The following is a 21,183-nucleotide window of genomic DNA, read 5'->3' as shown; positions in this document are numbered from 1 at the left end:
GGGTTTTTTTTTACTAACGGTACAAACAGTGAAAGGCGGTGGATTGTCCAGATGCTGGTCGATGTGGAAAAAATAACTGAGTTGTTTGGTGGTCGCTGACACGGAGCTACAACCGAGGGCAGCTATCCACCGGTGTGTGTCAGACAGAGCATGCAGGGAACGAGACATAAGAGGCGGCGAGGCGACCGCCGATCGACCGGTGGTAGATCGTGGATCAGGGAAACCGAAGGCAGGAGAAGCAGGCGGCTGCCGGTCAGAGCGTGAGGTGAACTGAATTTCAGGTAAGAAGTTATGAACTGCACTCTATTTGGGTCAGATATAAACCGAGTTTAGGTGTAGTTTATTTTCGTTGTGCTGACTTTTTACAATCAGTTATAATAACTCGTACTGCGTGCTAGCTAGCACGACGGAGTTTCTATACAGCTGTGTGCGCGCTAAGTTACTGATGTTGAACTTTATGACAGCCTCCCCTGTCATTCTCTCGCCTGTTCAAACTTCAGTCATGAAACTGATCAATGATCGGCTTTTCTCTCTTGTTTGTTTATTGCGCTAAACAACAGCAGCACGTTTAAGCTTGATCAGCTGTTGTTAGAATTCATTTGATTTTAATTTCTAGTATCAGCTGATGTTTGCTGGAGCCACAGCTGTAGAAGCGGCTGGTGGAAACCAGGAGATGACCTTACCGAATCATTAGAGCTGAACTGGTGATGGAGAAACAGGTTTACCTTTTTTTTAGGTGACATGAATGAGTTGAAGGGAAGTTATGAACTATTTCTGAGAGAAATAAACACCAAGCTCCTTTTTTATTTAGCTGACAGCTGGTAACTGTGCAGGGGCGGATCTAGCAAAGCTTTTGCCAGGGGGCCAGGTAGGGCATCTTACAACCAAAGTTTGTATAATAATACACAAGATTGGCTGTAGACCATTGTTAATCATTCAGAACACTGTGTAAAAATAACAAAAAACAAAAAGTGAATGCAAAAGTGCATAAATATTTATTTTACGTGATTGATGTGTGTGGCGGGGCGTGGTCTGCAGTGCCGCTGCAGGGGAGGTGGACCCACCTGAGCGGCATCTGCAATCACGCCTCTCTGGCGTAGTCTGTGCTCTCTCGGCTGTTTTTTGGGTGTGTGTCAGGCTGTGAGTTGAAAAGCTACAGCCGGCTGTGTGGGTACACCAACTATGTGTGAAAAGTGGTCCATAACGTAATGCTTCAAAGCGTGTTCATGCAAACATTGTCGGGTCTGCCGTGGTACAATGGGACTTCTGCTCATGAAACTATGTGCACAGCGTCTGCAAATCGGGGCTGTACAAAGTCACTTCATCTTTACCCAAAATTGTAAGCTGTCATCTGTGAGGCGCGAGCGGTGTTTGTTTTTACCATAGTTCATGGTGGAGAATGGCTGCTCTGCTGAGTTTTGCTCTCTGTAGCTGTATGAATGGCAAACTACACTGTTTACCAGCGGCATAGGCACACTTAAAATTTCTTCTGAAATTTTCGCTTTCTAGTTATTATTATTGTGTGGATGCCTCATGGCATCCACACTATTGTTTTCCTGTTTCTCTTTATTCTTTATCTTTATTATTCCTCTAGTTGCTCCGTTCTTTGCCGATTAACTACTCCCTCAGTTTTCAGCCGATTTTCTCAGTTCAAACTTTAAAAAATTCTGCTCTTTCTGCTAATGTGTGCTATGACTTTTGGTGCTCATAGCTTCTATACTTTTTGAGATATTGAATATTTTTTGCAATATTTTTGCCCATTGAAATGAATGGAACACATTATCCATGTGGTCACTTGTTTCTGCTCGCTGGGCTGAGCTGTGTTTTAGCTCAGTGAGATGAGCAGCCGTTCTCAGACTGGGAGGCCTGGGTTCAAATCCCGCTTATGGCAACATTTCTTTCAGTTAACAATTAAACTTTTTTTTAACTCTTTTTAACTCAATTTCAGCTTTTTCACCCCTTTTCAGCAAAGTTTTCAGTTTTTTCACCACTTTTCAGCACAAATCCCAGCTTTTTCAGCTATTTTCAGCAAAAACCTCTTTTCAGCAGAATTCTGAAAAGAGTTCTGCAGAACTCTTTTCAGCAGAAATTCTGCTGATTGAAGTCTTTAGCAGAATTTTCAGAATTTTCACCTCTTTTCAGCCTAAATTCTGCCTATTCACCTCCTCTGCAAAATTTTCAGCCTTTTCACCTCTTATTAGCTCAAATCTCAGCTGTTTTCAGAAAAAACTCTTTTGAGCAGAGATTCTGCTGATTCATCTCTTTTCAGCGCAACGTTCTGCTTCTTTACCTCTTTTCAGCAGACATTCTGCTGATTCACTTCTTTTCTGCAAAATTTTCAGCCTTTTCACCTCTTATCAACACAATTCTCAGCAGCTTCTGCTCATTTCAGCAGAATTGTCCGTCTTTCCACCTCTTCTTTGAGTAAATGAGTTTAGCTCAGTGAGATAAATAGCTACCTTGAGACCTGGAGGACCAGGTTCGAATCCTGCTCAGGGCAATGTGTTTTTTCACCACCATACAACTTTTCATCTTTTTCAGCTTTTCAGCAGACAGCTTCAGCGTTAAGGCATCCACACAGCATTTTCGCAGGAAATGCAAATTTTTCTAGTTATTCTTCAGTTTCCGCCTGAAATTTTGCAGCGAATCTCGCCTCGCAGTTTTGAGACAAGATTCATATATGTTACCTCATTTTGTGCGGCTGGATCAGGAATGGTGTGCTATGACTTTTGGTGTTTATGACTATTATAGTTTTTTAAATATTAATATTTTAGTGAAAATTTTCCCGCGCTTCTCTGCCAAACAGTTTTGACAATAGGGTTACATATGTTAGATCATTTTGTGCGGCTGGAGCTGGACTAGTATGGTATACACTTTTGGTGTTTATGACTTTTATAGTTTTTTAAATATTAATATTTTAGTGCAAATTTAGAAAGATTCTTCTTTTGGCGCCATAGAAACAGACTTCATTTGTGGTGTGTTGGCTCCATCTTTTGGTCCCACTGATACAAATTTCAAACTTCATTTGTGGTGTGTTGGCTCTCTCTAGTGGTATGCCGGGAGTAGTACGGCCTGTCTACCCTTATTTGGATTACCGTAATGATGACAATATCAACAGTGCGCACAGCGTCGCTGCTTTCAGGAGCCATTGGAATTTTTAAGGTTGCGCAAATCATTCAAAAGTTACGGTAATGCTTGGTGGAAAACTCAATATCCCACAATTCATAGCACGCCTCTGCCGAGTCAAACAATGGCGGCCATCACTTAGTTTTTATTTGCCTCTTAATACTGTTTCTAGGTCACAAAATAAACTTTTAAGATATTTTCAGGCGAGAATATAGGTGTGTAAACTTCAAATATCTGCTCGTTTTGTCAAAACATCCCATATTAGCGACAATGTTCTGACGATGTCGTTTCTGCTTGAGGCTAGCTGGCTAGTGTGGCTAGCGCGGCTTTGCTAACAAGCTACAGCCGGCCTGGATGACAGTGAGAGCGGCTTACTCTGGTTTCACACCCGGTCCTTCGTAAAGTCTCGTGGTCACAGCTGGACTTATTTTAAATAAATAAATGATTTATTTATTTATTCATTTTAGTAACGGTATAAACAGTGAAAGGTGGTGGATTGGCCAGATGTAAACTTCAAATATCTGCTTGTGTTACCAAGACATCCCATATTAGCTCTGATGGTTTCGGTGCCTGCAAAGAGCTAGACAGCTAGCTAGCTAACTGGCTGTCTTTTTGACTCAGGGTCATAGCTGGACTTATTTTTCGTTTTTATGAGCTGATGAGGGTTTTTTTTTAGTAACGGTACAAACAGTGAAAGGCGGTGGATTGTCCAGATGCTGGTCGATGTGGAAAAAATAACTGAGTTGTTTGGTGGTCGCTGACGCGGAGCTACAACCGAGGGCAGCTATCCACCGGTGTGTGTCAGACAGAGCATGCAGGGAACGAGACATAAGAGGCGGCGAGGCGACCGCCGATCGACCGGTGGTAGATCGTGGATCAGGGAAACCGAAGGCAGGAGAAGCAGGCGGCTGCCGGTCAGAGCGTGAGGTGAACTGAATTTCAGGTAAGAAGTTATGAACTGCACTCTATTTGGGTCAGATATAAACCGAGTTTAGGTGTAGTTTATTTTCGTTGTGCTGACTTTTTACAATCAGTTATAATAACTCGTACTGCGTGCTAGCTAGCACAACGGAGTTTCTATACAGCTGTGTGCGCGCTAAGTTACTGATGTTGAACTTTATGACAGCCTCCCCTGTCATTCTCTCGCCTGTTCAAACTTCAGTCATGAAACTGATCAATGATCGGCTTTTCTCTCTTGTTTGTTTATTGCGCTAAACAACAGCAGCACGTTTAAGCTTGATCAGCTGTTGTTAGAATTCATTTGATTTTAATTTCTAGTATCAGCTGATGTTTGCTGGAGCCACAGCTGTAGAAGCGGCTGGTGGAAACCAGGAGATGACCTTACCGAATCATTAGAGCTGAACTGGTGATGGAGAAACAGGTTTACCTTTTTTTTAGGTGACATGAATGAGTTGAAGGGAAGTTATGAACTATTTCTGAGAGAAATAAACACCAAGCTCCTTTTTTATTTAGCTGACAGCTGGTAACTGTGCAGGGGCGGATCTAGCAAAGCTTTTGCCAGGGGGCCAGGTAGGGCATCTTACAACCAAAGTTTGTATAATAATACACAAGATTGGCTGTAGACCATTGTTAATCATTCAGAACACTGTGTAAAAATAACAAAAAACAAAAAGTGAATGCAAAAGTGCATAAATATTTATTTTACGTGATTGATGTGTGTGGCGGGGCGTGGTCTGCAGTGCCGCTGCAGGGGAGGTGGACCCACCTGAGCGGCATCTGCAATCACGCCTCTCTGGCGTAGTCTGTGCTCTCTCGGCTGTTTTTTGGGTGTGTGTCAGGCTGTGAGTTGAAAAGCTACAGCCGGCTGTGTGGGTACACCAACTATGTGTGAAAAGTGGTCCATAACGTAATGCTTCAAAGCGTGTTCATGCAAACATTGTCGGGTCTGCCGTGGTACAATGGGACTTCTGCTCATGAAACTATGTGCACAGCGTCTGCAAATCGGGGCTGTACAAAGTCACTTCATCTTTACCCAAAATTGTAAGCTGTCATCTGTGAGGCGCGAGCGGTGTTTGTTTTTACCATAGTTCATGGTGGAGAATGGCTGCTCTGCTGAGTTTTGCTCTCTGTAGCTGTATGAATGGCAAACTACACTGTTTACCAGCGGCATAGGCACACTTAAAATTTCTTCTGAAATTTTCGCTTTCTAGTAAAAATATATACTCTTTGGGCTCACAAACTGGGAATTTATGGATTCGAAGGATTAACCTAGCTGTACTGTCTCTGTCTCTCAGAACTCCAACCTTCTAAAACCCTAACCTTAACCCCAACCCTGGCTGTATACCTAATCACTGAGGTAACCCAATCACTGGCCCTAACCTGATTGCTCGGATGTTTCTCTTGTCTGATCAAAAAACTAATATCAAAACAGACACTAAACTGTCCCAACTAGACATAAATGGCTTTTGGACATTACTAACAGGTTATACAAAATGGATGCATTAAATGTGTACACTTTAATGGGTCACTGCCTTAATTTTCAGTGCTCTTTTTCTAGACATCAGGAGCAGTGAAAAACAGGAAAAGCTTACAGCACCTGGTATTCCCAGATCCAAATACTAACCATATGTATGTTTGCTAAACTGTCAAAAGCTGCTGCCTGTCACACAAACTGGCAATTTATGGATTCAAATGATAAATCTGGTAGCCACTGCTCCTGTTGCAGAGCTCTTTACTTAAGTGTAAATAAACACTTTGAACTTTCCAACTATTTTTGAGTCTGCTTTGTGAGTTTGTGCAAGAATTCGGTATGACAAAGAGGAAATAGGCCTATGAGCTGGAGGAGCAAAACTGAATAATTTATATGTTAAATTTAGCTCTGCTGTATTTGCTCAGCATTTATGTAGCTACCATAGAGCACAACACAATGGGATATGAATTACTCAACTGTATCTTGTTGCACATACACTCTGAATGTCTTACATTTGTTATGTTTTTATATGTATGTCTTTTGATTTTGTTATTTTTCACTGCACACATTTCAACATGGAAAATGCACCTTCTTTGAGTGGAATACTTCTGACTGAGCGAGCAAAAAAAAAAGCTGCAACTGAATAATGAAAGTCACTAAGCACCTGTGAGGGGAAGCTGGATGTTCAGTGAATCATTGAGCCAGATAACATGCCTTACTGGCAGATCAGGTATAGGTACACTGTGTGATAGAGCAAAAATAGAGAGAAAAGGTTTAAAGATCACAATTTTCAACTAATAGAAATACTGAATAAGAGAAGAGAAAGGATGCGGAGTAAAGGCCTAAACATAGATCTGATTGTCTGACACTAGGTGTCAGTGCACACCTTTTACTGCAAAGACCAAACAACAGAGACAGGGAATATGTCCGAAAATAAGGTTTGTGTTAAAGTCTTGCAGTATGGAACCCAATTATTTCAGGTTGATTATCACTTTTGACATTTATCTTTTTTAAAAATCACGGAAGAAGTAAAGTACTTCCTACTATCTCATAGTATACGTTTTTTGAACTTTCAGGGAAAAGTGTCATTATTATTATTATTATTATTATTATTGTAACATTATCGTTATTTTTGTTGTTGCTGCAGTATTTGTCTACAATATTTGTGTTGTTCAGCAACCTTTTCCAATCAAGACCGTTTGACGTCAGAGTTGAATGCGGTTGATGATGCTGATATGCTACCTTCAAGTACTCCTCGAAAGAACCTGTATTCAGTCTGCTAGATTGTGAATATATACAATTTGCTGATGCCTGTCCAAATGACTACAACCTTACTAGTGTCAGTTAGCAATAATAACAAAAGAGATCAAAAACAATTAGTGTCTATACTGTAGGTTCCATGAAAAAAAATGCTACCTTGTTATTACATTTTAATTTTTTTTAATGGTTTTGTAGTTAATCGTGATCCATATCTATTCAAGAAAGGAAATACGTTTTATACCTTGTGTATAATGCTTAAAGCAATTCTATGATAAGTGTGACGGTGTGACATTTTTAACACTTTCAGCACGCGAAGGCAGCATCACAGCCCCGCCGCCTCGGCTGGGAGGATACTACCATTCCGATTAGGGCAGCTGTTGCCAACGATGCAATGCCTCCTTCATGGAATGAACGCTGGGCATAGGCACCGTGTAGTGCCGTGGTCTTCTTGAAGAGGCTGCACCGTCCTGGTCTTTTGTGATTATTCGCCACAAACAAACAGCCGCGGAGCGCATAAGGTACCCGGTGAAGACTTGGACTCGCGGGTTTATGGTTAACGGAGAGAAGCTGGAGCGGTGAGCTGAGTGAACCGTAGTAACTTTAGCTTGCTATATGCTACATGCTAACTAAGGCTAGCTGGGTGGTATTGAAAGAAACACCTGTTCACCTGAGTGACCTAAGCGAAAAATGAGTTTGTGTTGAGAATTCTGTAGGGTGGGCTGGTGACGTTCCGTTGTTTCAAAGTGATTAACGTGAGTCATCCGGTAAGCTAACATAGGATCAATCAATGAACAACGAGCTACCCCCCTCCCCCGGGTGGGAGCTAACGTTAGTTGGTTGTGCTACCTCCGGGCCCGTTGCACAGCTGAGTTACGAGCTTAAACTCTGCCGTTGTTGTAAGAAGTATTTTTAAACATTTAATGTATGTATACATGTTAGGAAAGTTCAATTTTTATCAGTACGAGGCAACGAGTTGGGATGCATTAGCTGGTGCAGCAGTTAGCAACCACCCTGTCAAAACAAGCCCAAGCTCACTGAGTGGTTAAACATACCGGGTTTTGTGCTAACATATATATGTACAGTACGCTTAGCTGAACTCAGTTAATTCTGTCATGTAGCCAAGCCTATTCTGTATAACGCTGTATAAAGAGACAGGCAGATGCATTTAGGCTAGACTGACATGTCCATGACCACAATGGAAAAAGGTGCTTCTCTCTGTTTTTTTTAACATCAGCTTTTCTCATGACAGGTAATTAATGCATTTTGCTTGTTTGTGTTTTCTGCGCATTAGGAAGCTGGAACCATGGGTTTAACATTAAGCCTTTGATGAATTGAAATAAGCTGGACCCTCTTGACTCATCCAACCCGCTCCTGCCCATAGCGGGGGCTCCCCTTTCCCCCTCACCTTCCAGAGTTATGGCAGGCTTCAAGCGTGGCTACGATGGCAAGATCGCCGGCCTGTACGACCTGGACAAGACCCTGGGCCGTGGCCACTTCGCTGTAGTCAAGCTGGCACGCCATGTCTTCACTGGGGAGAAAGTGGCGGTGAAGGTGATTGACAAGACTAAGCTAGACACAGTGGCGACGGGCCACCTTTTCCAGGAGGTCCGCTGCATGAAGCTGGTGCAGCACCCCAACATTGTGCGCCTGTATGAAGTGATAGATACGCAGACGAAGCTTTATCTCATCCTGGAGCTTGGAGATGGAGGAGATATGTTTGACTACATTATGAAGCATGAGGAGGGCTTGAACGAAGAGTTGGCTAAGAAATATTTTGCCCAAATTGTCCACGCTATCTCCTACTGTCATCGGCTGCACGTGGTGCACAGGGACTTGAAACCAGAGAACGTGGTGTTCTTTGAAAAACAAGGGCTGGTCAAGCTCACTGACTTTGGATTCAGTAACAAGTTTCAGCCAGGAAAAAAGCTGACCACCAGCTGTGGATCTTTGGCATACTCAGCTCCTGAAATACTACTGGGTGATGAGTATGATGCTCCGGCTGTAGGTATGCAAAAGATGTTTGGCTGATGAATGATGCTAAAGAAATGAAATGAGTCACACAGCTAATTAGAACATTGCATTGGTGAGTTGCAGAGGTGTGTACTAGACAGGATGTGAATGTTGATGCAGCGCATTTTTAAAAGTGTAATGCACTCATTAAGGTTCAGCAGTCATTTTATCTTCCACTGAGGAGCACCGGGCCTATTGCCTTGAGCACTAGTTCACTATCTAGTCCACTTTATTAACTCCCCTAGCTCTTCCAAAAAAGGAAAGAAAAAAAGACAAAACTAAAAACATCTGTCAGAAAACAGGCTTTTGGAATCAAACTGCACAGAATGTCTTTTGAAAGTCACGTTAATAGCCTGTTTTAGCACACACAGCGGTGTGATGGGTGGCAATGTGGCTATGTCATATCAGGTGGCTTTGCTGAGACTAAAACCATGGGACTAAGTCCATCTCCTGAATTGGATAATGAGATGTACTCTGTTAAGCTTGTTTTTCAGACGGTGTGGGTGTGCATGCAGTCTTAATCCTAAAGGAGTCTGAAATCGGTCTCATGATTATTTATGCATGTAGCAAGGGCTCTCAAAGGTGTTCCTTCAAGGGCAGTCAGCTAGATGTTAATTTGCTTTTTCTTTTTCAAATGGAGTTCTCACAAACTTGAGAGGTGCAGTTGAGGCAATGAGGAAGCTGTGGTTACTTTCTCATTGAGCCGTACACACCTACGCAATCACAAACCACACACATGCTCACTTATCCTAAGACTTTGATATTGTACGCGTGACTGGACAGCGTTGTACCCTCTGCTCTGTGAACAGTTTGACTGCATGACTGCAGGGGATATCTGAATAAATGGCAGGCTTCATGTTATCGCTTGCTGCTTTTGGTGGCAAGCAACAAACATGCATTATCCATCAAAGTAAAGAGAAGGCAATTTTCTTTTTTCTTGTTATGCACTCCATCTAAAGAATCAATTAAGGTATAAACTAACAATGTGGGCCCCCAAAATTGAGGTATGAACCAAAACCATTGTTTGGGAGAAATTGTTACAACCCCAGTAGTAACCAGTCTGGAATGTTTATCAGTTTCATGGAGTCCTCAGTAGCATCCCTACAATTATAGTATTCAGATTAGTCCACAACGCCGCTCACCTCACTGTTGAGCTAGATGGTGGGCCAGTCTGTGCTTTCTTCCAGCTGGTTGCTGTGTGAGATATACTTACTGGCACACATAGTAATTGCATAGGTACTAGTTGTTCCTGTGTTATCTAGCAGCAGCTCTCTCCAGTTGTTGGGTTGATGGTTATTCTGTGGTGGTTTGTTGTTGTTGTTGTTTTTTTGTCGCTTTTTTTGTTTGTGTTTGTTTTGTTTTTTAGTGTGGCCTTTGGATCCTGTGGTCAGAGCCATTAGTCACATGGATTGTTGCGCTCTAAAATAGTGGAATGAGGAGAAAGTGCTTATTTTTTGCACATGTGCAGACAAGGCCTCTGAAAGGTTTACTTAGTATTCTAGTGGGTGTCCCTAAGAGAGCAGAGTCCTGTTCATCTCCTTGCATAGAACCAAAATCATATTAGATTGTGTTTGTTATGTATAATTCCATAGATTAAAAATGATGGTCTGTATATAGTCTCAGTCCAGGCAGTGTATTTCAGTCACTACCACTTGGTTGTTTAATTACAGAGTATTGTTTCTTACTGTTATGGTCCGACTGATGGCGGGGATAGGTTAAACTTTGTACTAAGAGGTTCAGCATTTTGTGCTCTTGGCACTCTTTAGCTGATGAAAAGCCCTTAACCTGTGAAAGCCTTCCTGGCTACAAGCAGCCATTGATGAACCTTATCAACATATTTACTGGCTACTGTGTATGCACGTGTGCACAGTAGAGCTGTTTTGCTGGCTTTGGTTCCATCGCTAAATCTTCAGGACTGTGTCTACAGAGAGCAGCCAGAGGGGCTCTTAATTGCAGTCCTGGTTACTGTTGCCCACTGCCAGTAGATGGGAAGGACAGTTAATCCATGCTATTGTTTGGACTGGGCCAGGAGAGGATGAGAAAGAAGCAGGATGCAGCTATTTATGCAGTCCTGTGTTGACACAGACTGACTGGCTTTGACTAGAACTCATTCAGCTTGTTCCCACCACTGGGCCCAGGACCAGTTTTTCTCATTATGTTCACCATTTTCCACTGAGAAAAAGGATTTTCACATCTTTTTGCTCAGGATCGATATAAGATATCATAAATGGAAATGACTAAATGGGGGAAAAAAAAACAAACAACAAATGTCTTTCCTGCAATTCCTCTGGACAGAACTGTTATTTTCTTACTTAATGTGTGAAAGCACACTCCCCCTTATAAAGCTAGTCCTTTTAACTCATTGTTAAAGATGTGTTAAAGAGCTTGGTTACACAGAACCTTCTTTGGCTGCCTCCTTCCTTTTGTTTTATTAGCATCATTGTTGAGGCAGTGGAAGAAAAAGGCATCATATACAGCAAATGTTTTCTGGTTTTTATTAATGATTGTGTTTTTGCTCTGTGCTGGTTTGAGTCTCAGTCAATCTGTCATATCTCCACTTGGGGCTTGTTTCATGTCTTTGAACCCCCTTTATTGAAACTAAAGCCTCGTTTATTGCTGTAGCACAGAGCATGCTTTTCTTTAACATAACCACTAAATAGGAGACTGAAGGAGCTGTGTACCCCTCCTGATTGGCAGATGATTTTGCAAATCAGACGGAAGATTTTCTTTGTCGCTGGATTTGAATTTTACATAAAAAAAATCTACATTGTTGATTAAAACAGTGAATTTAGGAGAATGACATTTCTTCACTTTCCATTTTGTCTTTGCAGTTTATTTGCTCTGTGCCTGCATCATTTGGTAACCAGCTGGATAGAAGCATGCTTCTCAATTCCACACATAAAACACACAAAGTAGTACAACAGTTTCACAGTCCCTTGGACTTGTCAGTGTTTCACAACTTATTCCTCTTTTGCTCTAGTACCTACTCGACTCCACTTGACTCTACTCGGTTTCCGTTGTTTTCCATTCCCATTATTGAGTACCACCTCAATGTGCATGGGGCTGTTATAGCAACGTGTCTGAACATCTGGGATGTCATTTGTTTGCAATGCAAACACCACACAACAATGGCCGTAGACTGCTGCTCAGTCAACAGCTTTTTGTCAGGCTCAGGGACCACGGTGTTGGTTTGTGTGCAGCCATTTCCCTTGTTGCCCGGTTTTAAAAATGGCAGTTTTGATTATTGTGAAGATGTTGCTCTCATGACTTATCGAGTGATGCCACTGACTGGACAATCGGTGGCATGCAGTCTGTTGATGTCACATTTTTGTATTGACACAGCTTGCTTGGAACACTAGCCAAGCAGGTACTGAAAAAGTACCTGGTACCAGGTACTGCCACCTAATAGAAAACCTTAAAAGTTGAGCCAAACTGAGTAGGTACTAGTGGAAAAGAGGCATTAGTGTCTCAGCCTGACTGAAGGAAGGTTTGTGGGAATTTTGTGTGGCCAAACAGGCTCCTCAGAGGTGCACAGCTGGGCAGAATCACTGTATTAGTAAAAGAAATGTCATAGTGAGAATGCTTTATGTTTGTATAAGTACCAACACAGTTTTGTTTTTTTTTTAATAGCGATGCACTGTTAGTGTTTATTACAAAAAAAAAAATAAATTAAAAAAAAATCTGATAGCTGATGCCAAGAGTGCCCAACTACTCCCAGAGGTCAAGTTAGGCACCAAAGTAGTACCAATACCAAAAGTGATGATTTGTTTTCACTACAACATGTAGATGTCAGCCTGCGTTTATTACAATGTGATGGCCTCAGCCTGTTGTGGCATCATTGTGATGTCGCAATGTGTCGTACTAAAAACATAAAAAGTGTGTTGTACAGTTATCTCCATGCCCTTTCCATAAATTACTCGATATGGTTTCTTTAAATGTTTTTTCAAGGCCAATTTTGACCTTGGACCCTAACAATGAAGGTCAAGGTCAAATGCATCTTCTGTAATTGTATGCAGATCCAAGTCCTACTCATGCATACATGCTTCAAATGTGAAGGTCTGCATTGTTTATTTTGGGGCAGTAAACAGTGTAGCATGCAGCAAATTTATGAGATTGCTAAAATGGCACAGTATGTAGCCATCTTAAGAATGTTTCCAAAGATGCTGTGAAATTTGTATCCATTTGTCATGAATTTTGGAAGAAAACGACATTTGTGATGGTCGCTGTTGATACACAATGTGGAATTGTGTTAAACACATTTTGGGTTGGGCTGTTATACCTATATGACATATTCCTTTTTTCAGAAGGTTTTAACAACATAATTGTCTATAGAAGGCCGAGGTGGTATTTTTTTAGATAAAACACAAAAGAATTACAACTTGTAATTATAATTACTCAATTTCACCAATCAGTTGTATCCATGACAGATTACGTAGCACTTTTGTACGTTTTATACCTTGTGAAGCACTTTGTGATCTTTTATCTAGAAATGTGCTATATAAATAAAATTTTACTTACTTACTTACCACAAAGTCCTATGATTTCACTCACTTTCTGCAGAGCTGCTAATTTTTCTGTAGTGTGTAGAAGTAAAGTTGTATAAAGCGACTCTGACCCACACAGCAAAAAGCTTATTTTCTGTTGTCAGTTTGTAGGGTTTTGAGAATCCAGTCTATAGGAGAATGTCAAGTAAGGTTTCGTGGCACGGCATCAGTGCTGAAAAGTTTTTAACCATCATGGTTGTGTAGTCAGTTCTCTTTGTGTTGCCAGACCTGAACTTGCATCAGTTATGGTCTCTTCCTTGAATGTAATCACATTGTCTGAAGACTTTATTGTATTTGGTTTAACAACACCATTACATTTGTACTTTGTCCGTTGATATGCAATATCTTTACATGTGATATCTAGTCTCTTAATCTAAGGCTGTCCTCCTTATTAGTACCATTGATGTTAAGTTAGACTCTTTTTCTCCAATTGATCTTTCTGAGTTAACTTCAATAATTACTTCCTCTAAACCATCAACGTGTCTTTTAGACCCCATTCCTACAAAACTGCTCAAAGAAGTCCTGCCATTAATTAATTCTTCAATCTTAAATATGATCAATCTATCTCTAATAATCGGCTATGTACCACAGGCCTTCAAGGTGGCTGTAGTTAAACCTTTACTCAAAAAGCCATCTCTAGACCCAGCTGTCTTAGCTAATTATAGGCCAATATCCAACCTTCCTTTCATATCAAAAATCCTTGAAAGAGTAGTTGTCAAACAGCTAACAGATCATCTGCAGAGGAATGGCTTATTTGAAGAGTTTCAGTCAGGTTTCAGAGCTCATCACAGCACAGAAACAGCTTTAGTGAAGGTTACAAATGATCTTCTTATGGCCTCTGACAGTGGACTCATCTCTGTGCTTGTCCTGCTAGACCTTAGTGCTGCGTTCGATACTGTTGACCATAATATCTTATTAGAGCGATTAGAACATGCTGTAGGTATTACAGGTACTGCACTGCAGTGGTTTGTATCATATCTATCTAATAGACTCCAATTTGTTCAAGTAAATGGAGAGTCCTCTTCACCCACTAAGGTCAATTATGGTGTTCCACAGGGTTCAGTGCTAGGACCAATTCTATTTACATTATACATGCTTCCCCTAGGCAGCATCATTAGAAGACATAGCATAAATTTCCACTGCTATGCAGATGATACGCAGCTCTATCTATCCATGAAGCCAGGTAACACACACCAATTAGTTAAACTGCAGGAATGTCTTAAAGACATAAAGACCTGGATGGCCGCTAACTTCCTGCTTCTTAATTCAGATAAAACTGAGGTTATTGTACTTGGTCCTGAAAATCTTAGAAATATGGCATCTAAGCAGATCCTTACTATGGATGGCATTACCTTGGCCTCCAGTAATGCTGTGAGGAACCTTGGAGTCATTTTTGACCAGGACATGTCCTTCAAGGCACATATTAAACAAATATGTAAGACCGCTTTCTTCCATTTGCGCAACATCTCTAAAATTAGAAATATCCTGTCTCAGAGTGATGCTGAAAAACTAGTTCATGCCTTCATTACTTCCAGGCTGGACTACTGTAATTCGTTATTATCTGGATGTCCTAAAAACTCGCTGAAAAGTCTTCAGTTAATCCAAAATGCTGCAGCAAGAGTACTGACAGGGACTAGAAAGAGAGAGCATATTTCTCCTGTCTTGGCTTCCCTTCATTGGCTTCCTGTTAAATCCAGAATTGAATTCAAAATCCTGCTCCTCACTTACAAGGTCTTAAATAATCAGGCCCCATCTTATCTTAATGACCTTGTAGTACCATATCACCCTATTAGAGCACTTCGCTCTCGCTCTGCAGGCTTACTTGCTGTTCCTAGAGTATTTAAAAGTAGAATGGGAGGGAGAGCCTTCAGTTTTCAGGCCCCTCTTCTGTGGAACCAGCTTCCAGTTTGGATTCGGGAGACAGACACTATCTCTACTTTTAAGATTAGGCTTAAAACTTTCCTTTTTGCTAAAGCATATAGTTAGGGCTGGACCAGGTGACCCTGAATCCTCCCTTAGTTATGCTGCAATAGACGTAGGCTGCCGGGGATTCCCATGATGCATTGAGTTTTTCCTTTCCAGTCACCTTCTCACTCACTATGTGTTAATAGACCTCTCTGCATCGAATCATATCTGTTATTAATCTCTGTCTCTCGTCCACAGCATGTCTTTCATCCTGTTTTCCTTCTTTCACCCCAACCGGTCGCAGCAGATGGCCGCCCCTCCCTGAGCCTGGTTCTGCCGGAGGTTTCTTCCTGTTAAAAGGGAGTTTTTCCTTCCCACTGTCGCCAAAGTGCTTGCTCATAGGGGGTCATATGATATGATTGTTGGGTTTTTCTCTGTATTTATTATTGTGCGATCTACTGTACAATATAAAGCGCCTTGAGGCGACTTTTGTTGTGATTTGGCGCTGTATAAATAAAATTGAATTGAATTGAATTGAATTGAATATTATAAAAATAAGATGAAGACAGAAATTTATCATCTGCCCCATTGAAATGCCAACTGAAATGCCTGTTTATGTGATATGTGGAAGTTGGTAGTACTTCGTAGCCACCGCAACGTGATATTGACAGTATCATTGGATGCATACTGCATTTGAGAATGTTTTTTGGTTGTATGAGAGCTTGTGCATTTTAAGGTGTCTCTTTAGTCCTGCTTTCTTTAGCCTCTTGCACCCTCAAAAGCATGCTACTGCAGTAGAAGTCAGGGAAACCTGACCTGTAAGTGTGTGTAAAAGAGTGATTTATAAATCCAAGGGGGGATGCAGGCCTACTTAGCAATGGTGTCTGTGTGAGCAAATGGTCAGCTGTCAGTCAGTTATGGTGGGGATTAGTCAAAGCTATCTAGGCTTCCAAGAGAGACTCATGTAAATGGATGGGGTGACAGGTGGCAGAGGCTGTGCATTGCATAAAGTCTCAAGACACGAGGACACTCTGAGTCAAAGGTTCCACTGCTGGGCTGGATGTCATGGTGAATAACCATGTTGCCAACAATTTAAAAGTTCCCTACTGGACACAAAGCACAAGGCATTTCTTTTCCCTGTGACTGTATTTATTTTTTGTTTTGGTCAAAAGACAGTGTTCTTTTATTTTGGCGGTACTATCTTTTGTGGTCTGTTTTAACTTATTAACATTCACAGCGTGACTAGCAAGGTGTCTACTGCTAGGGGTAGGATTTATTCTAGCCATATGTTAAAGAGGCAAATTATTTGAAACTAGAAGAAACTATAATTCAAATGAAATAATGTAATGACGGCTTATATGTTTCGGCATTATATTTTTTCCCTGCTTAAACCTTTTCCTTTGGGTGTTCTAAACTGTAAAAGTGTCAATTCTTTAAAAGGGGTCAGTCCAAACACGAACCCTCAACCATCAATGACTCTGGTGGATGTTGTCAGGTTACTTAAAATATTCATAGGTTTGATCTTTTATCACCCAATTGATGTCAATGTGGGTAGGTTTGTCCTACTGAAATATTTCAACAGCTGTGTTGCCATAATGTAGACATTCCTAATCCCCAGAGGATACATTTATCTACCTTTTTTCTAAAGCCATCTTAGGAATTGGCTTTATGGTTCGATGTAAACTGTACCAGTACCTGAGTTGATAAACTGCTTGGTAGACATGCCTGAGTATTCTGACACCACCGCTGTAATGCGGTTGCCACGGCAGCCCTGCAGTGAACATAGATTTGCACCATATTTTTGCTAAAGCGAAGTTGAAAGTTATAGAATTGCAACAAGTCATTGGCTTACTTTCTTCAAGGCCTGTGTGCTTTTTAGGCACTGAATGCAAAGTAGGGACTTGTCACTCTAAGTTCCATTAGTTTTTAGGACTTGAGTTGAAAATTGCGATATGGCTGAGAGGGTGGGATTGACACTATGGATTTCTGCCTGACAGGGCCCTAACTACTCTGCGCTTTCTTTTGTTTCGGCCTTTTTATTGTAGAGGCTGCAGAATGACATGTTCAAAAGCACTGAGCAGTGTATGAGAGGTTAACTTGTCGCTTGCAGTGAGACTTGTGCAGCTGCCACTACTTTGTATAAGTGAAATAATGAATTGTACACACAAAGCCAGATGGATGGATAGCTGCTTGTGTTTACAAAGGCTATAGCCTTTTTGAGAGAATTTAATAGTTGCTCTATAGTGAAAAAAAAAAACAGTACCCTTTATGTTTTTCACTGGATGTACTAACAGGGAAAAAAACTCATTTTCTGTTTGCCTTATGTGTTGCTTACTTTGATATAGTGGAACAGGCAATGTCTTTGTTTGTATGAAGGCTATAGTTTAGATCTCAGGCTCAAATAAAAGTAATGACAAAAGTGAAAACTCCAGAAAATATACCCCCTCCCCCAGTGGGTTGGATTGGATCCTTTGGCAGGCCTTTTCTGGCTCAGGGGTTCTGTGTTTGAAATCTCTGCTTTACAGCATAATCAGTGATTTATCAGCTAGAGGCAGAAATGAGCGGCACAAACCAGACCAGGCTCTGCATCAGTGTCTGTTTTCTACTTCGCTTTGAGATGTTGCCATTTTCTTCTTACTTGGGCCATCCTCTGTACCTCTGTCAGCTCCTCCTCTCCCACCCACCTCCTGGAGAACAGGAGGTGGGTGGGAGTCCTGCAGCAGGCAGAGCTGGCAGATGTCTGCTCTGCTTTCGATTCAACAGGTCTGCTATTAATACACACACTGAGAGGGACAGTGACTGTTTGGCTGACTTATCCAAAAGTTCATATCCTAGATAGAGCAGCAAGAGTGTATTGCATCTGGCCAGCACTTGGTGAGCTAGTTAAACAGTGAAACAGTCAGCTGTGTTCACATTTGTTGTCAGTATATCTTTCCACTGCCAGCTGACACCCAATCTGCTGTTGTTCTTAAGAACAAACTAAATAAGGAGTTAGATGTGGCTATTTTTTTAAGAAGATAGATCGGAGGAGACAAAGACAGGAAATTATGTTAGCCTTAGATCTAACCATAGATATACCTCTTATGCCGGGCTCACACTGTGCGATTTTTTTCAGTCGCGCGATTCAGCTCCTGCTCAAACTGTACGATTGACTCGCAGGGGTTAGAAGTTCACAGGTCACGATGCAGGGTCTCACACTATACGGCCCGATGCTCTGATGCGACCTGAGTGCTCACACTGTGCGTCCATAAAATGAAGGTTATAACAGAAAATCTGTCGCTCCCTCTCTGTCTTTCACTCACATAGACACGCACACCACCACCATCAACTTTGCTAAATTGCTAATGAAAAACATTGATCAGGCAGCTGTGATTGAGCAGCAATGTAAATCCAACTATTTTCACGGTTGTTGTGGTCGTGATAATTTTGTGAGGCCACATCGAAAAGGCTCAGGTGAGCTTGCCATAGTTCTACAAGTTGTGCCTCCATCGCTTGTGTCCAGATCAAACGCTGCACTCCTGTGCTGCGCCGTCTTTTTCGCTGACATTTGTGTTTGCGCGTGCGCAGTGCGAGAAGCTGCGGTGACACCCTCACGACGGTCGCGAGGATTTCAAACAGGTTTGAAATCCTCACGACCAAGCGATTGATGATCGGGAGCTGGTCGTGAGGTGTTAATCGCCTCTCGTTACCCCACGTATACTACACGATGCACGACGCACGATGAAGGCCAATATCGGGCCGATCGCCAAAACGGTCGCACGACTCAAAAATCGGCTCAAAATGGGCCAAAAATCGCACAGTGTGAGCCCGGCATTAGATTAACCATTATCACTGCAGGATTCCACTTTAAAATGGACTCTTCACCCTCCTGCCTATATTATTGCGAATATATATTTTGTAATATATCTATATCATGGCTAAAGCACTTCTGGATGGATGCAAACTGCATTTTGTTGCCTTGTACTTGTGACATGTGCAATGACAATAAAGTTGAATTCTATTCTATTCTAAAAAGAGCAGAGAGCAGGCATTGAAAGGGGTGATTAAGTGTAATTATGCCTTTCAGTCATCCATGAAAAAATGGAGGTGGGTGCTGTTGTGTGCAATGAGGCCTATCATTCCAAATCATTGCAGTCCACTGTGTAGCCTACTGGCTGCTTGGCACGCTAATTGACTAGTTGATATGTAGACTAACACGTTTGTGGGTTAACTTTCAGGCAAGCTAGTTAGCTTGAATTTTGGTTTTGCTTCAGGGCTGTACATTTCTGGAATTATATAAAGGGGACCAAAAGTATTTTCTCCTATGCAGAATTACTGGAATGGTTTCTACAATTCTGAATATATTAATGAATTGTTACACTTTTTCATCTATTAATTCTTTTGGATTAGATGTCTAGACAACTAGTCGCACATCTGTACCTCAGATGTGTGACTACTTGGTAAAGAATTCAGCTGTTTGAGGTTGTCAGAGTCTCAGTTGTTTATCCTTTTCATGTATTTAACTAAGTGTACAGTGGCACCAAGCCACTTAACAACCTCAGTAACATTGTGGACTCTGTAAAGACAATCTGATATCAACTTAAAGGTTCAATTTGAAACATTTTTTTTTCTCCTCTTGGATCTATATGACATCAAAAGTATGGCCATCTCAAGCACACACCTCACTGTGTGCAGCCCTACCCATCTGCTCTTTACACTCTGTGTTTATAAGGAGCAGCCAATCAGAGAAAAGTTACCTTAAGAGGAGAGGGGCTGAAATGGCTGATGCCAGAATGAAGATTAAATAAATAAATAAATAAAAGACATCAAGATTAAATAAATGATATGTAATGATAATTCAGATCATGGTTCAGAATCAAGCCAACTACTCTTAATAGGTAGATTTACATACAGGTTTAGTGCTTTTGAACTTGTACACCACAGATTTCTGAAATTAAGAGGAAATCACAAAAGGCATAAAAAGGCAACTAAATTGACACATCACTGTATTTAACTTAGCTAGAATCAAGGACATGAGTTAAGACTTATTTGTTTTCCTCTTCCAGCACAGTCACATTTAACCCTTGTAACACTGAGACGCTGCTTTGCACTTTCAGCCCGAAAATATGCACGTGATGCATAAGTCTGCATAGTAATTTAGCTTATTGTTCTTGACAGTTTAGTCAACATTTTCATTATTGTGAAGTCAGGGACTTAATCATTTGACTGTTATTATTAAGAAAACCTTCAAACCTTTAAACCAGTATATCTCAGCCTTGATGTGGTTCAGTTCCTCCTACTAGTTCTCTGGCTGCTGTCATTTCAAGCTGCTTGGTGGTTCATCAGAGTAAAACGGCTGAATGAGAGGAAGAGATGCCAAGAGAGACAATCTCACAACCATTAATTAAAGCATCATGACTGTAATACAGAGAGAAGGAGGAGATTGCACTATGACTTTTTTCTTCTTTCTCCAGTAACCAACAGAGTAGTGGATTGTGATGGATTCCACAACCAAACTGGTTGTAGCTGGAAGTTCTTGCTAAAGGTTAAGTACCTGTAGAGGCACTGTCAGTGTGTTAGAAGGATTTAAAGTGGCTAAAGATTGGAATGGAAGACATGTTGTAAAGGCAAGGATGATGCTGCAATTAGGGATGTATGTGTAAGTTTTTTTCGGGATATATAAGCATGTCATTTTACTATATCCTTGCTGTAGCACTGGTATGTGTTTACATTCCCTAGTGTGCAATATTGAGACAAGCCCTGTCAAGGCATGTCTAAGACAGTGGCAAGAGCTCTGTCCCAGCTTGACAATTTACGGCCTAAAAAGCAAGTTACTTTAACAACCAGTAACAAAGTACTTAGGAAAAGATTCAAGGAACCAGTTCCCGGTGAAGCAGGAAACAACACATTTGCTTTGCCACTTGAGGT

The 21,183-nt window shown here is 41.3% G+C and overlaps 1 protein-coding gene across 2 annotated transcripts in view; it reads left to right on the top strand.

Moving 5' to 3' along the window:
• The first annotated feature begins 7,160 nt into the window (after positions 1-7,160).
• Positions 7,161-21,183, top strand: part of snrka (SNF related kinase a) — a 63,102-nt gene continuing 49,079 nt past the window's right edge. Inside the window, exons 1-2 of one of the 2 annotated variants that reach the window (XM_063485490.1) lie at positions 7,161-7,335; positions 8,109-8,822. In XM_063485490.1, coding sequence (XP_063341560.1) covers positions 8,234-8,822 — 589 coding nt within the window. In that variant the 5' untranslated portion in view covers positions 7,161-7,335; positions 8,109-8,233. Of the gene's footprint in view, positions 7,393-8,108; positions 8,823-21,183 lie in introns of both variants that reach the window. The other variant, XM_063485489.1, reaches the window with a different exon arrangement.

This window comes from Pelmatolapia mariae, linkage group LG10_11 (assembly GCF_036321145.2).
Source record: "Pelmatolapia mariae isolate MD_Pm_ZW linkage group LG10_11, Pm_UMD_F_2, whole genome shotgun sequence".
Lineage (NCBI taxonomy): Eukaryota > Metazoa > Chordata > Actinopteri > Cichliformes > Cichlidae > Pelmatolapia > Pelmatolapia mariae.
This window is presented reverse-complemented; position numbering and strand designations above follow the sequence as displayed.